Source organism: Myotis yumanensis, unplaced genomic scaffold (genome assembly GCF_028538775.1).
Source record: "Myotis yumanensis isolate MYYU_CA2020_CCGP unplaced genomic scaffold, mMyoYum1.0.hap1 SCAF_1, whole genome shotgun sequence".
In the NCBI taxonomy this organism is placed as follows: domain Eukaryota; kingdom Metazoa; phylum Chordata; class Mammalia; order Chiroptera; family Vespertilionidae; genus Myotis; species Myotis yumanensis.
In genome coordinates this window covers 3,333,181-3,345,128 of record NW_027223752.1, presented here as the reverse complement: position 1 = coordinate 3,345,128, position 11,948 = coordinate 3,333,181, and the positions used below count along the sequence as shown (strand labels likewise).

Below are 11,948 nucleotides of genomic sequence, written 5' to 3'. Positions count from 1 at the left end.
GCGGCTGCCTGGTCCCGGGGAGCTCATGGCCCAGGTGCGCCTGACTCCGGCTTCTGCTTCCCGCTCATGTCTGCTCTACATGGAGCGCAGCGCTGACGGTGAGGCCGGGGCCACGACTCAGCAGACCCCGCCGCCACCGCCTAGGAGCTGTGTGCTGGGTAAGCCCCCGCTCTCGGCAAGCCTCGCCATCCCTGTCTGTAAAATGGGGATAATACGGCCTTCGTAGGGGATGTTGTGGAGGGAGGCGCAACCGTCCGGTGAAGAGCTATCACCAGCCGGACGAGCTGGTTCTGCCACCATTCCCAGAGCTGCTTCCGCAGGACAAGACGCCGGTGTCTGCAAATGCTTTATTGCTCTGCCTGGCACTACAGTCCACGCCCAGTCAGCAGTGTCTCCAAACAATAGCCACTGTTGGCACCCGGCCTCCATGCTCCCGCCGCCAGCCACACCCACGGGACTGTAACTTCCCCCAAAGGATGGTACGGCCCCGGGCGGGCCATTTCCACCCTGCGGTCCCCTCGCTTTTCTCAGAGGATGAGCGGTGATATCAGCTGTGACTGGCAGGTGACACTCCAGGCTTTTTACCTGATTTCAGGAACCTTCTATCCTTGGCCTGACCCCTCGGTGCATCCGTGGAGAAACCAGAGTCCAGAGGGGGAGGGCATGAGCCAACGTCACACAGCGGGTGAGCCCGGTCAGAGCCCACAGCAGACTCCACTCCGGTGCCCCCGCTCAACCATCAGGATTGACGGCTGGTGTTGCTGACGGGGAAGAGGGGCGGGGCTTGGACACATGCTTCCTGGCGGAATGTCTACTGGAACCACCTTCCTGGGGAGCCGGTGGCGCTGGGCTGGGAATCAGGGGCCGGGTCCTGGGCTTCTGACCTGCCGTGTGGCCTTGGACAAGTCGATCCAGCTCTCGGGGCCTCAGTGCAAATTGCCACTGGTGAGCGGTGAGGGTGTGACCGCGTGTCCTCCGGGCTCTCCCTGGCGCCTGGCGTGGGAGGAAGCTGTCCTGGTGGTCGGTGCTGCTACTGTTACTCGCTAAAGTCTCACTCATCACTAAGCCTGCGCGCCTCACTAGGTCTCCGCAGACGATGGCCGCAGAGCGCCCGCATCTCCGCTGGGGAGGCCACGGCTCAGAAGTGCCCCTCCGCGGGGCGGGCCACCTTGCCGAGGAAGAGGACGCCCTCTGGGTTCACGATCGCCATCAGGAACGGCCTGTTGAACACCATCACCTGAGCGCCCATTCGGGCTGACCGGAACCCCAACACCATGCCCGTGGCTGCGGCCGCTTGGGTCCCCGACTCGTCCACCTCCACCACGGCTTTGTGCACCATCTGCAGGGAGACAACACACACCAGCTCACGGGGCTGGGAGAGGCCGGCCCGAGGGCAGAGCCACCGCCCGTGGCGTCCCTGTCCGAGGCTCTGCACAACCGAGCCTGAGAGCAGGTGGGAAGTGACGCGATGGTGCAGGTGCTGTGTGCCAGGCCCAGGTGCACTCGTGTGTTTCAGTGAATTCTCGCGGCGTCTCGCGGGGGGGGGGGGCGGGGGGGGGACACTCCGACTTCACAGAGGGAGAGGGGGCTCGGCGAGGTCATTGTTGGAGGCCACACAGCTAATGAGGGGAGGAGTTGCCACCTGGTTTTGAGTTTTGATGGTTTAATCCAGGGCTCCTTCCCCCGAGGCAGTGCTGGGTGTGGCTTCTCATTGCACAGAGGGTATGAGACACTGAAACTTGGCTTCTTGAAGAAAAAGAGGAGAGAGAAAGAATACGGAATGTGGAGTGGAAGGGAATAGGATGGGATGGAATGGGATGAGATGGAATAGAATAGAATAGAATAGAATAGAATAGAATAGAATAGAATAGAATAGAATAGAATAGAACAGAACAGAATAGGAATAGAATACCAGTAGAATAGAATAGAATAGAATAGAACAGAACAGAATAGGAATAGAATACCAGTAGAATAGAATAGAATAGAACAGAACAGAAAGAATAGAATGTCTCTGGAAGCAGATGCTAGGACCCCCTGCTCACCTCAGACACCTGGATGTTGGAGTGGTTGGTGAGCCCTCCTAGGTCAGCGTGGGAGGTGAAGAGGTCCCGGATGCCCAGCTTGGGGAGGATCTTCTCCAGCTGGTAGGAGCCCTCGATGGAGAACTTGGGAAGGTAAAGCTGGAGCTTCCTGGAAAGAGAAGAGGACCTTTCTAGACTCTTCGAGAGCACCGGGTCTCAGCTCCCATCCCCACCATCTCCCCGCAGCTCCACATGACCCTCAGCCCCTGGCCTAGGGAGAGTCCGTGCCACTCTGGACTCAACTGGACAGCCCGGAGCTCACTGCCCACTCCAACGGCACCGCCAGGAAAGCAGGCGTCCAGCCCCAACCCTGCATCCGGGCTAGGCCCCGGGGCCAGGACTCCCCTGATGCCTCTGGGCTCGGAGGCAGCTCCTGGGCTGGGTGAGTCCTTCGCCCCCTGGTGGTGGCCCCAGGGGACACGGTCTCCCTGGTGGGGAGCAGGGCTAGGCTGGCCCAGTGCCGTCTGAAGATACCTCTTTGTGAACTTTTTGGACCACTTGGTCAGGGTCTCCTGGTCCAGGCCGGCCTCCGCCTTATGCATCCTGCCCTCGCTGGGGAGAATGAAGAGGGCCGTGGCGTTGCCCTGGTAGGGGAGGCCCACAACCCTGCAGTAGAGTCTCCGGTCCAGGAGGTAGTCATACTCGTCCTCGCGCTTCATCATGGGCACCTGCACCACTGTCTCGGGGGTCACGTGGAAGTCCTGCTTGAGGGTGCTTTGGGGGTCGAAGCGAGTCTCCCACTTGGCTAGAGGCAAACGGACAGAAACGGGAATTCTCAGCTGCCGGTAAAAGCACGGACAAGGAGCCCATTCACCAGAGATCACCCCTTTAGAGCCACCTGGTCGGTAGCAGTGGCTGCCGAGCCCCCTGCGCCCCTTTATTATCTGGGGGCTCGAGCTTTCCGTGGGGCTTTTGCGACATCTGCAACACAAGGAAGTCAGTGTTCGCGTCCTCAGGGGCCCTCAGACCCCTAATGTTTGCTTGATTCTCCGATGCAGCTGAAGGTCAAATGCCCAAGGAGAGAGGGGAGAAGGGAGGCCGGCTGGTGAGGCCACGCTCTAGCTACACATTCCATTTCTCTCTTTCCCCGACATTAGCTGTGCATCGAAGTTTGGGGCGAAGGTTTGTAAGGTTTCCTACTGGGAAGTCCTCCATTAGCTCCTGCTCAGTCTGCTTCCTTGGGGGGGGGAGGGGGGGCGGGCGGGTGGTGATCAGAGCGACACAAATAGTTATGGGCACCTTCTTCCTAGTTATCCAATGCGGCCCCCACCCCAGCTCCCCTTCGTTCAGTTCGCAGGTGTCCTCTGCGTCCTGTTGGAATGGAATGGCCCCGGGCGGGGGACAAGCTTAGACTCCAAGCTCGATACCCACTCTCCGTGGCCACAGGAAGGGGGAGGTGTTCACATTAACTCCTTTTCTCCCTTCCCTTCTCCCCTCCGCTCCCTGCCCTCCCCTTCCCTCTCCTCCTCTCCCCTCTTCCTCTCTCCCTCCCGCCCTCAGCCAGCCCCACCCAGGGCACCGATCTTCAACCCTCTTCACCTCACGGGCACACACACCAGTGACTCACACTCGGCTCACCAAGGAACACGGAATGCTGCCGACCTGACACAGCAAACGAAAGTACCATTTTGATTCACTCGCAGCGGACGGCTGTTGCTGTGTTGGCTGTTGTCATTTTTTATTTGACACTCGAAGGGGGAAGAGGTCTGTGCCCTGACTGGGTACCAGGGGCTGCATGTGCTAAACATTCTCTCGGCCCAGCAGCTGGAAATGGCTGGTTTAGAAGCGCCGGGGGGCGGGGGGAGCTGAGATGCAGAGGGACCCGTGAGAACTGTCAGGGCTGAGGCTGGGGCTTCGCTCTCGGGGAGGGGGGGACTCCAGAGGAGCAGGCTCTTGTCCCGGGATTTCTCGGCGAAGGAAGGAGCCCCTGTAGGGCCGTGAGGATCGGGGGCAACGGGAGTGGCCTGGGGAGGCCCTCTAAGCCCTGCCCGGCCCGCGGTCCTGCCCCGCGTAGCCAGGGGTCCGTTTCTCTGGCACCGTGGCCAGGATCCACTCACGCTTCAGCGGCTGTGACTTCAGGGGCCCCCAGGGGGCCCCCAGGCAGGAAGAGCTCTTCCCCAGCAGAGAAAACGGCGCCGGGTCATGAGCACCCCTACAGTCAGAGGCACCTCTTGCCCACGGCTGCCGGCCGCTGTGCTCCACCCACAGGCACCGGAAGGACGGACCTACGCCCGCCCTCTGTGTGGGCGGGATGAAGGGTTCTCTTGGCTTGTTTTTCTGTTAACCTTCACCGAGGATATTTTCCCCTTGACTTTTAGGGAGCGTGGAAGAGAGAGGGAGAGACAGAGAGAGACATCGATGTGAGAGAAACACATCAATTGGTTGCCTCCTGCACGAGCCCCGACCAGGGCCTGGGCCGGGGAGGAGCCTGCAACCGAGGTACGTGCCCTTGACCGGAATCGAACCTGGGACCTTTTGGTCCGCAGGCCCACACTCCATCCACGCAGCTAAACCAGCCAGGGCTGGAGCCTTCTTTTAAGAAAAGCAGCTGAACAGAAAGAGGAAGCTCAGGTTGGAGCCCGAGGGCCTTACCTTTAAAGAAGATGTAGCTCACCATGACCATGACCTCGGAGCTGTCCAAGTCCTTCACCAGGTCCACGATCTTGCCTTTCGTTTCCTTTGCCACGTAATCGTTGATCTGCTTTTGGGCCGCTTCGGGGTCCTCGAAGTTGGTGGGGACAGCGTCTGCCAGGTACAGCGTCCTCATGGCGCTCAGGAAGGCGTCCCGGACGGGCACCGCGGGCCTGATGAACAGCACGTTGCCCAGGCTCAGCTGCAGGTCCTCCCGGGGCCGGCGCTGCTCCTGCAGCAGCCGGTGGAAGCCCTGGTGGAGTTCGTCCTCCTCGGGGCCCCCCTGGGCGCCGAGGCCCAGGCCCTCCAGGATCTGTTCCTTCGTGCTGGCCCGCGCCCCCAGGGAGATCATGGCCAGCGGCATGGAGATGCTCAGGGGAGAGAAGATGATGTTCTGGTTGGGGTTGGCGGCCACCAAGGCCCTGAAGAGGTCGAAGGTGAAGTTCCTGTGAGCGGGGGCGGCCGTGGCGGGGGTGGCCGTGGCTGTGGCCGTGGCAGTGGCAGTGGCCGTGGCAGTGGGTGGCAGCTCCCTGACCCTCTTCTTGGTCCGCCAGGAGTGCTGGTGGTGGAGACTGGAGCCCTGCGGGCTGAAGAGCACGAGGCAGAGGAGCAGGCAGAGCTGCATGGCGGCGCCTCTGGTTCTGGAAGGGAGAGCGAGAGGATGCGCTCAGGAGGCCGTGTGGCCAGCGGGGCTTCTCAGGGGAGAGACCCGGTGGGCGTGTGCAGGCTGATCCCAGAGAACTCACCACCCAAATGCTGGGGGCTCATTCCAGCAGGGCATGATAAATGCAAGAAGCTCATCAAAAGGTTGGTGGGCCTGGGGGCTTCAGCAGGGCTGTCCTATTACCTGCTGCTGGAATAGCCGAAAGCATTTCCCCAAACCTGAAGGTCTGCATCTATGATCGCCTGCTGCCTGACAGCCGAGGGCAGGTCCCCAACCTGACAATCTTACTGCCTACCAAACCTTACCGTGGGTATGCGTATCCGCTTTGCTATAGGGCAAATTGTGTTAATAAAAAAGCTCAGGGGTCCGGGGATTCAGAGAACTTAGTTACTAAAGCTAAGCCTTCCCTGGCTCCCCCAAAAAATGCCTTCCAAACTTATATTTCATGTCATTTATTTAATTTACTCGCAGCCCCTTCTCCAGATTCCTGAGCCCTTCTAGAGGCGGATGCTACCCCAGCAGTGCCCAAGCGCGGCCTCCAAGAGAAAGGGTGGGCCCGGCCGGCGTGGCTCAGTGGTTGAGCGTCAATCTGTGAACCAGGAGGTCACGGTTCGATTCCTGGTCAAGGGCACATGCCCAGGTTGCGGGCCTGATCCCCGGTGTGGGGTGTTCAAGGAGGCAGCCGATCAATCATTCTCTCTCATAGCTGATGTTTCTATCTCTCTATCCCTCTCCCTTCCTCTCTGAAATCAATTAAAAATATATATATTTTTAAAATGAGTCAAATGCAGGCACAGACCTGGAGTTTGAGGAGTGTGAGCTGTGGGTGTGGCAGCACCTGGCCGGGGCCACCCCTGAGGCCCCAGTTCCTCGGCTGTGCTGTGGGGTGCATGCGCTCTCTCTCTCTCTCTCTCTCTCTCTCTCCCCCTCTCTCTCGTGGACGCGGTCCAGCAAAGGATGCCACCGGCTGCAGGTCTGCCCACTGGAAGCTTGTGCTTGTGTGAACTCCGTTCAGCTGGGCCCCCGACCCCACCACGGACCCTGTCATCAGGCCCCCAGCCCAGCGCTGCCAGAGCCACGTGACCCACGCAAAACCACACTCCCAAGGGCCCCGGGCAGGGCACTGGGCATCGCTGCAGAGCGGCCCTGCAGGGGAGGTCGGGGTGTGAGGGGAGTGGAGGGGGCGGAGGGGAGCAGGGTGGGGGCGGAGGGGGCGCAGATACCAATGAGCTCAGCAGGCAGGCAGCACCGGGCTGCAGTCCTGTCTCTGAGCCAAACGGAGGGACTCCACACAGGTCACAGCCACTGGCCCACAGACCGCACCTGAGCTCACAAAGGAGGCCCATCTGGAGTGTTCTCTCCGCAGAACCTTGGGCTCCCCTGAACCACATGCGGGCCTCGGCCCTGGCCGCACGCACTGCTGGGCGCTGCCCTGTCCTCACGTGGATCGACTCCTTCAGGCTCACCCACCCGAGGAGGCCAGTTCCTCCGCTCGCCCCTCCACAGATGGGCCATCCGAGGCTCAGAGAGGCTGAGTCTTGCTAGTAGCGGCGAAGCTTGGGCTCGGACCGGTTCTGACTGTTAAAGGCCGCACTCTAACCGGCCTCACCTTTGGCTCCCCCCCCCTGCACCTCCCCCCCCCCCCCCCCGCCCCGCCTCTCCTCTGTTTCTGGGTCACAGCCCTCGGTTCCGGTTCCATGTCCCAGGCATCTGGGCAGAGCCAGGCCCTAATCTGCAGATAACACCGCCCCCCCCCGCCTGTCCCTGAGAGCTCCTTGGGTGGCCTTGGAAAGACAGGCGCTGTGAAATCTCCGCTGTATAAACTGGCCTGTTTCACGCCTTGTGCATGTCTCCTGCAAAGGGACACAACCACGTGAGCCAGATGCTGCTGAGAAACAGGCGCACAGGTGATCGGCACCACCCCTGCCACCCACGCAAGGGAGTTCCTGCTTGGATGGAGCCCAGAGGCAGCTTTGGGCCTCCCCTCCTCCCCTCCTCCCCTCCTCCCCTCCCCTGACCTTGGCCCAGGCCTCCCTTCCCCTCTCCAGGCCTCAGTTCAACCCCAAACAACGGCGGGTCTGTCCCTGTGGCAGCCAGTAACCCTTCTCCCTACAGTCCCACCCCCCAAACACCAGAGATCCGATGGGCCAAAGCCACTTCTCCACGCGCCCACGGGGTCTCCCCGAGGAGCCGGCTCTCCTGGGAGAGGCCCCCCTTCCTCAGGCCCCCGGGCTGCGGGTTTGGGGCCCAGAAACCTTGCTCCATGTGGCCCCCTCCTGCATTAAAGCCACTGCTCACTAAGAGCCTACTGGGACCCTCTGTGAAGGTCACGCCATTTAATCTTCACCAAAGCACCACCGACCGACCTCACTTCGCAGGCAGGAGGCTGAAGCCCAGCTGCAGGGCCTTGCTTGTCCCAGCCAGTGGGTGAGGACGCTGGACTAAACCCAGGTGCCTCTGGCGGGTATCGGCACTGCACCATGGCTCCCTGCACGGCCCGAGGAATAGCATGGGTTCCTCCTCCGTCACCCCCACCCCCATAGCTCCTGGTGCGCACCCCGGTCTCTCCAAGCTGTTCGCCCGTGTTAGCCCCTGTACAGTCCTCCACGGAGCTGGTGTCTTATCATCGGCACCGAAGAGGAAACAGAGGGTCAGAGAGGCCCCCAGCCCCCTGGAATGTGGAAGACTCGGGGCACTCAGGCAGGGTTTCCAGTTCCAACGCCCAGGCTTTGCCCTCACACTTCGGGGCCTCTGATGGAAACACACAGCCTTGACCGCTGTGCGCCACTTCGAGCCAGGGGTGAGTCTGCGCCAGGCCCTGTGAGCTTGGCACCCAGGAGAGCAGCACCCAGAGTGCCCGCAGAGCCTGCCTGGCGACTCGCCCCTGGGCGCCCGAGGCCGCGTGTCTGCAGGAATGCCCCCACGTGTCCGAGGGAAGACAGCAGAGCAATCGGGCTCACGTGGGCTCCCGGGCCAGAGTGACCCGAGGCAGCTGGAGGACAGACCCCAGCACTTCTCCACTGACCCCCCAACATCCCTGGGCCCCGAATCTGCTGGCGTTTATTCCAAATGTTAGGCAACCGAGTCCCACCAGCTCAGTTTGGGGCTCCGCTGAGGCAGGTGTGTGGCGGGGGCGGGTCTGTCTGCCCGGTTGCTAAGTCCAGAAGGAAAGGTGCCCCGGATCCCACATGGAGAGGGAAAGCCAGGAACCCCGCTTCCCTCGGGCCCTGACGACCCAGGGGCCGCACTTCCAGAGAGCAGTGGCCTGGGGGACGTCCCCACCCCCTCCCCATCTCCTGACCATCGGAAAGTCTGCTCAGTTCCTGCCACCTCTTAAAGGAAGCCCCTTCCGTTTGTCCCCTGGCCACCCCCCCTCCTGCCCCAGGGCCGCTCGCCACCGCCCGACTGTCCAATCACAAACAAGGTCACCCTGCGCCCCAGCCTGCGAGGTGCTGCCATTCATGGGGTAAAATTTAACTCTGATTGTGGGCTGGCCCACAAGGCGCCTGTGGCCTCGCTCGGACTGGCCCGCTCCGACCTCAGCTGGTGTGTCCTCTGCATATGTGTCCTCTGGGCGCATGTCTTCTCTTAATCCCTCAGACGCAGCGAGCCCGTCCCAGCCCCGGGCCCCTCTCTCCGCCTTCCTCGCGGGCAGCCTCTCCTAGACCTCAGGCCTCCCCTGCCGTTAGGTACAACCGCCTCCCATTGCTGCTTCCTCGCGCCAGTCACACAGGTGCAGGTACTTTGCACTCCCGCTGCCTCCCTTGTTGCCGCTGCTCCCGCCCGCCCGCGAGCGCAGGTGCTCTCCGTGGACAGGGCCCACCGGTCAGGGGAGGGGCTGAGAAGCCTCCGAGGCAGCGGTTCTCAACCTGGGCTGCACATTAGAATCCCCTGGGACTCTTTTTAAAATCCTGATTTCGGGGCCTCATCCTCCGGAAATTCTGTTTCTTTGTTACTCATGTTGTGGCCCCACCCCATCACAAAGAAACAGAATTTCTGGAGGATGAGGCCCAGAAATCAGGATTTTAAAACGATTCCCAGGGGATTCTAATGTGCAGCCAAGGTTGAGAACCACTGCTCTGAGGCATGAACGAGTGAGTGAGTGAGTGAGTGAATGAATGAATGAATGGACCCCTCCGCCGTTCTCTGTAAGGCAGGGTGGCCGACCACACCTGGGCGCGGAGCGGAGCGGGGTATCCAGAGCTAGTGCCCACGCCCTGGGTTCGTGGCCAGGGGCCCTTTAACCCCGCCCCCACGACTGCCCAGGGTCAGTTTCTGGTCTCTTTCTTTTTTAAAACCACTTCCTTAAGGCAGGACCACACAAAGGCCTGCACTTCAATGTACTACTTGGTGAGTTCAGTGATGAGTTCACACCGAGAAACCATCGCCACCACCAGGGCCCAACCCACATCCATCACCTTCCAGCCCCCCCAACCCCCACCCCCCACCCCCCTCGCCCCTCGCCCCTCGCCCCTCGCCCCGGTCTTCAGGCTGCCTCCGTGGAGGATGGTGTTGGCCCCGGGGAGGGGGAGCGGTCTCCCTCTCATGGCTGCATTTCTTGCCACTAGTTTCCTCAGAAAAACTAAAAGTTCCTCCCACTGTGAGTCTCCGTTTTGTTTATTTAACACGTGGCCCGAAGGCGCGGCAGCTCCAGCGGCTGCAGCTGCGTGGGCCCTGCTGGGCAGCACCTCCCGCCGCAGCCTTGTCCCAGGGAAACGATGATACTGGTCACTTTCCTGCCTCTGAAGGCCAGAGGGGCCAGGCAGGGCTGGTTTGCGGGGCCCCCTGGGCGCCGACATCGTCCTGCTCCCGTGTCAGGCTCTCGGCCTGGGCCGCCGGCCTTTGGAGGGGCCGTTCTATGTTCTGGGAGGCGGCTGCTCTGGGCGCTGTGGGGTGGTCCGCAGCCTCCTGCTCTCCGCTCACTGGATGTCAGTGAGTGGAGACCCCCCGCCAGTGTGACAACTAAACGCCCAGGTGTGGCCAGATGTGCCCTGGGGGTGAAACCAGGCCTGAGTGAGAGCCATCCCGTGATCAATCGTAATTAATCCTCACAGTCACCGCCCAGAGGGAGCTGCACGTTGCATCTCACCCAGAGAAACTGAGGCTCGGCCACACTTGGTGTCACGCCCAAGGTCACCTCCGCTGCCCAGAGCCTGCGCCCCTCCCGACACTTCGGGTTCCCTGCTCATCCGGGCACCTCCCAAGTGCCGAAGCCGTCCAGCCCCGCAACCGCAGGGTGCATCCCCTGACCCTCCTCACCGGTCCCCGAGCCCCCGGTCCCCGAGCCCCCGGCCCCCGCGTGCGGGCCGTCCTTACCCTGTGCCGGGCGAGGGTGCAGCAGTGGAGGTGACAGCCTGGCTCTGGCTGGAGTGGAGCCAGTACTTGCCACTGACCCAGTGGGGCTGTGGCCCCGCCCCCTGGCCCCGCCCCTCCCTGACTCCGCCCCACCAGCCCGGCCCCGCCCTGTCCCTGCAGCCTCCAGCCAACAGGTTTCTGGCAAAGCCACCTGGCTCTGACCAGGGTCACCCACCCACTGCCCGGCGAGCCCCTGGAGGGGCTGGGGGAGGCCCAACAGAGGCCCAGTGGTGTCTTCCAACACCCAAATATGCCTCTTTGGGGATGCTGATCGCTTTAGTCGGGTTAATGTTTTTTTTAATCCTCACCCGAGGGTATTTTTCCATTGATTTTTAGAGAGAGTGGAAGAGAGAGGGAAAGACAGAGAGAAATAGTGATGACATCGATTGGTTGCCTCCTGCACACGTCCAACCAGGGCCCAGGCCGGGAAGGAGCCTGGAACCCACGTACATGCCCTTGACCAGAATCGAACCCAGACCCTTCGGTCCGCAGGCCGTCGCTCTATCCACTGAGCCACACCGGCAGGGCTAGTCTGGTCAGTGTTAAGAAGCAGCCCCCAGGGAGAGGCCCAGAACCCCGGGCTGCAAAGGAAACCTCCATCGGTGAGGGGACCGGCCGCCCTCCCCACCAAGGGCAGGTGTGGGCCCCGCGGAGGCCTGGCCCTGGGTACGGGCTTCCTGTCACCTTGGTCTTGCCTGACGGTGGCCTGGAAGGTGGTGGCTGCAGCTCCGGGGAGAGGAGGCTGGACAGGCACGGGGAGGGGCAGCCGCCCCACGGGCTGGTTCCTGCTCCGCAGCCACTTTGCTGTGGTGGTGGCTACAGACACACACTCCTGCCCCCACCCCCACCGTCTCCGTTCTTCCCTCTGGACTAATAATCAAATTAGCAAAAGCAGACGAACAGGAGAAAATGGTGTTTTAAAGTCTCGCATGGGCATTGTATGAACATGGAAAGTCCATGCGTGAGGCCATGCATTTTGGACAAAGGAGGAAGGGAGGCAGGAGGGAGTGGGGAAGTGCAGGGAGCTGGGGGAGAGCGGGCCGGCCAGGGGCGGGGAAACCCTGGCGGGGGACAGAGATATTGGGGGCGGGGGGGGGGGGGGGGGGGGTGGGGGTTGGCTAAGGCCGGGCCTGAAGCCCTCCTGCTCCCACACTCCATCGGCGGTGGGCTGGGCAGACACCCCCAGAGCTCCTTCCGGAAGCGGGTTTCTCTGCCTG

At 61.9% G+C, this 11,948-nt stretch overlaps 1 protein-coding gene across 1 annotated transcript; it reads right to left on the bottom strand.

Annotated features, from left to right (window-relative positions):
- Nucleotides 1-333: 333 nt before the first annotated feature.
- On the bottom strand, nt 334-10,754 carry SERPINA5 (serpin family A member 5). Its single transcript, XM_070412516.1, has 5 exons — nt 10,693-10,754; nt 4,674-5,353; nt 2,556-2,826; nt 2,043-2,190; nt 334-1,339 (listed from the first exon to the last, which is right to left on the bottom strand). Exons 2-5 carry the CDS (start codon nt 5,335-5,337, stop codon nt 1,139-1,141), a joined length of 1,284 nt encoding a protein of 427 aa, XP_070268617.1. The 5' UTR covers nt 5,338-5,353; nt 10,693-10,754; the 3' UTR covers nt 334-1,138.
- Nucleotides 10,755-11,948: the final 1,194 nt, after the last annotated feature.

Bases quoted from the DNA above. Each gene is read 5' to 3' on its own strand.
- SERPINA5 (XM_070412516.1), bottom strand. From the start codon at position 5,337: ATGCAGCTCTGCCTGCTCCTCTGCCTCGTGCTCTTCAGCCCGCAGGGC. The intron at 2,827-4,673 runs GTAAGGCCCTCG...GTTTGCCTCTAG, and splicing joins GAGCTACATCTTCTTTAAAG to CCAAGTGGGAGACTCGCTTC. The intron at 2,191-2,555 runs GTATCTTCAGAC...TTCTCTTTCCAG, and splicing joins TCCAAAAAGTTCACAAAGAG to GAAGCTCCAGCTTTACCTTC.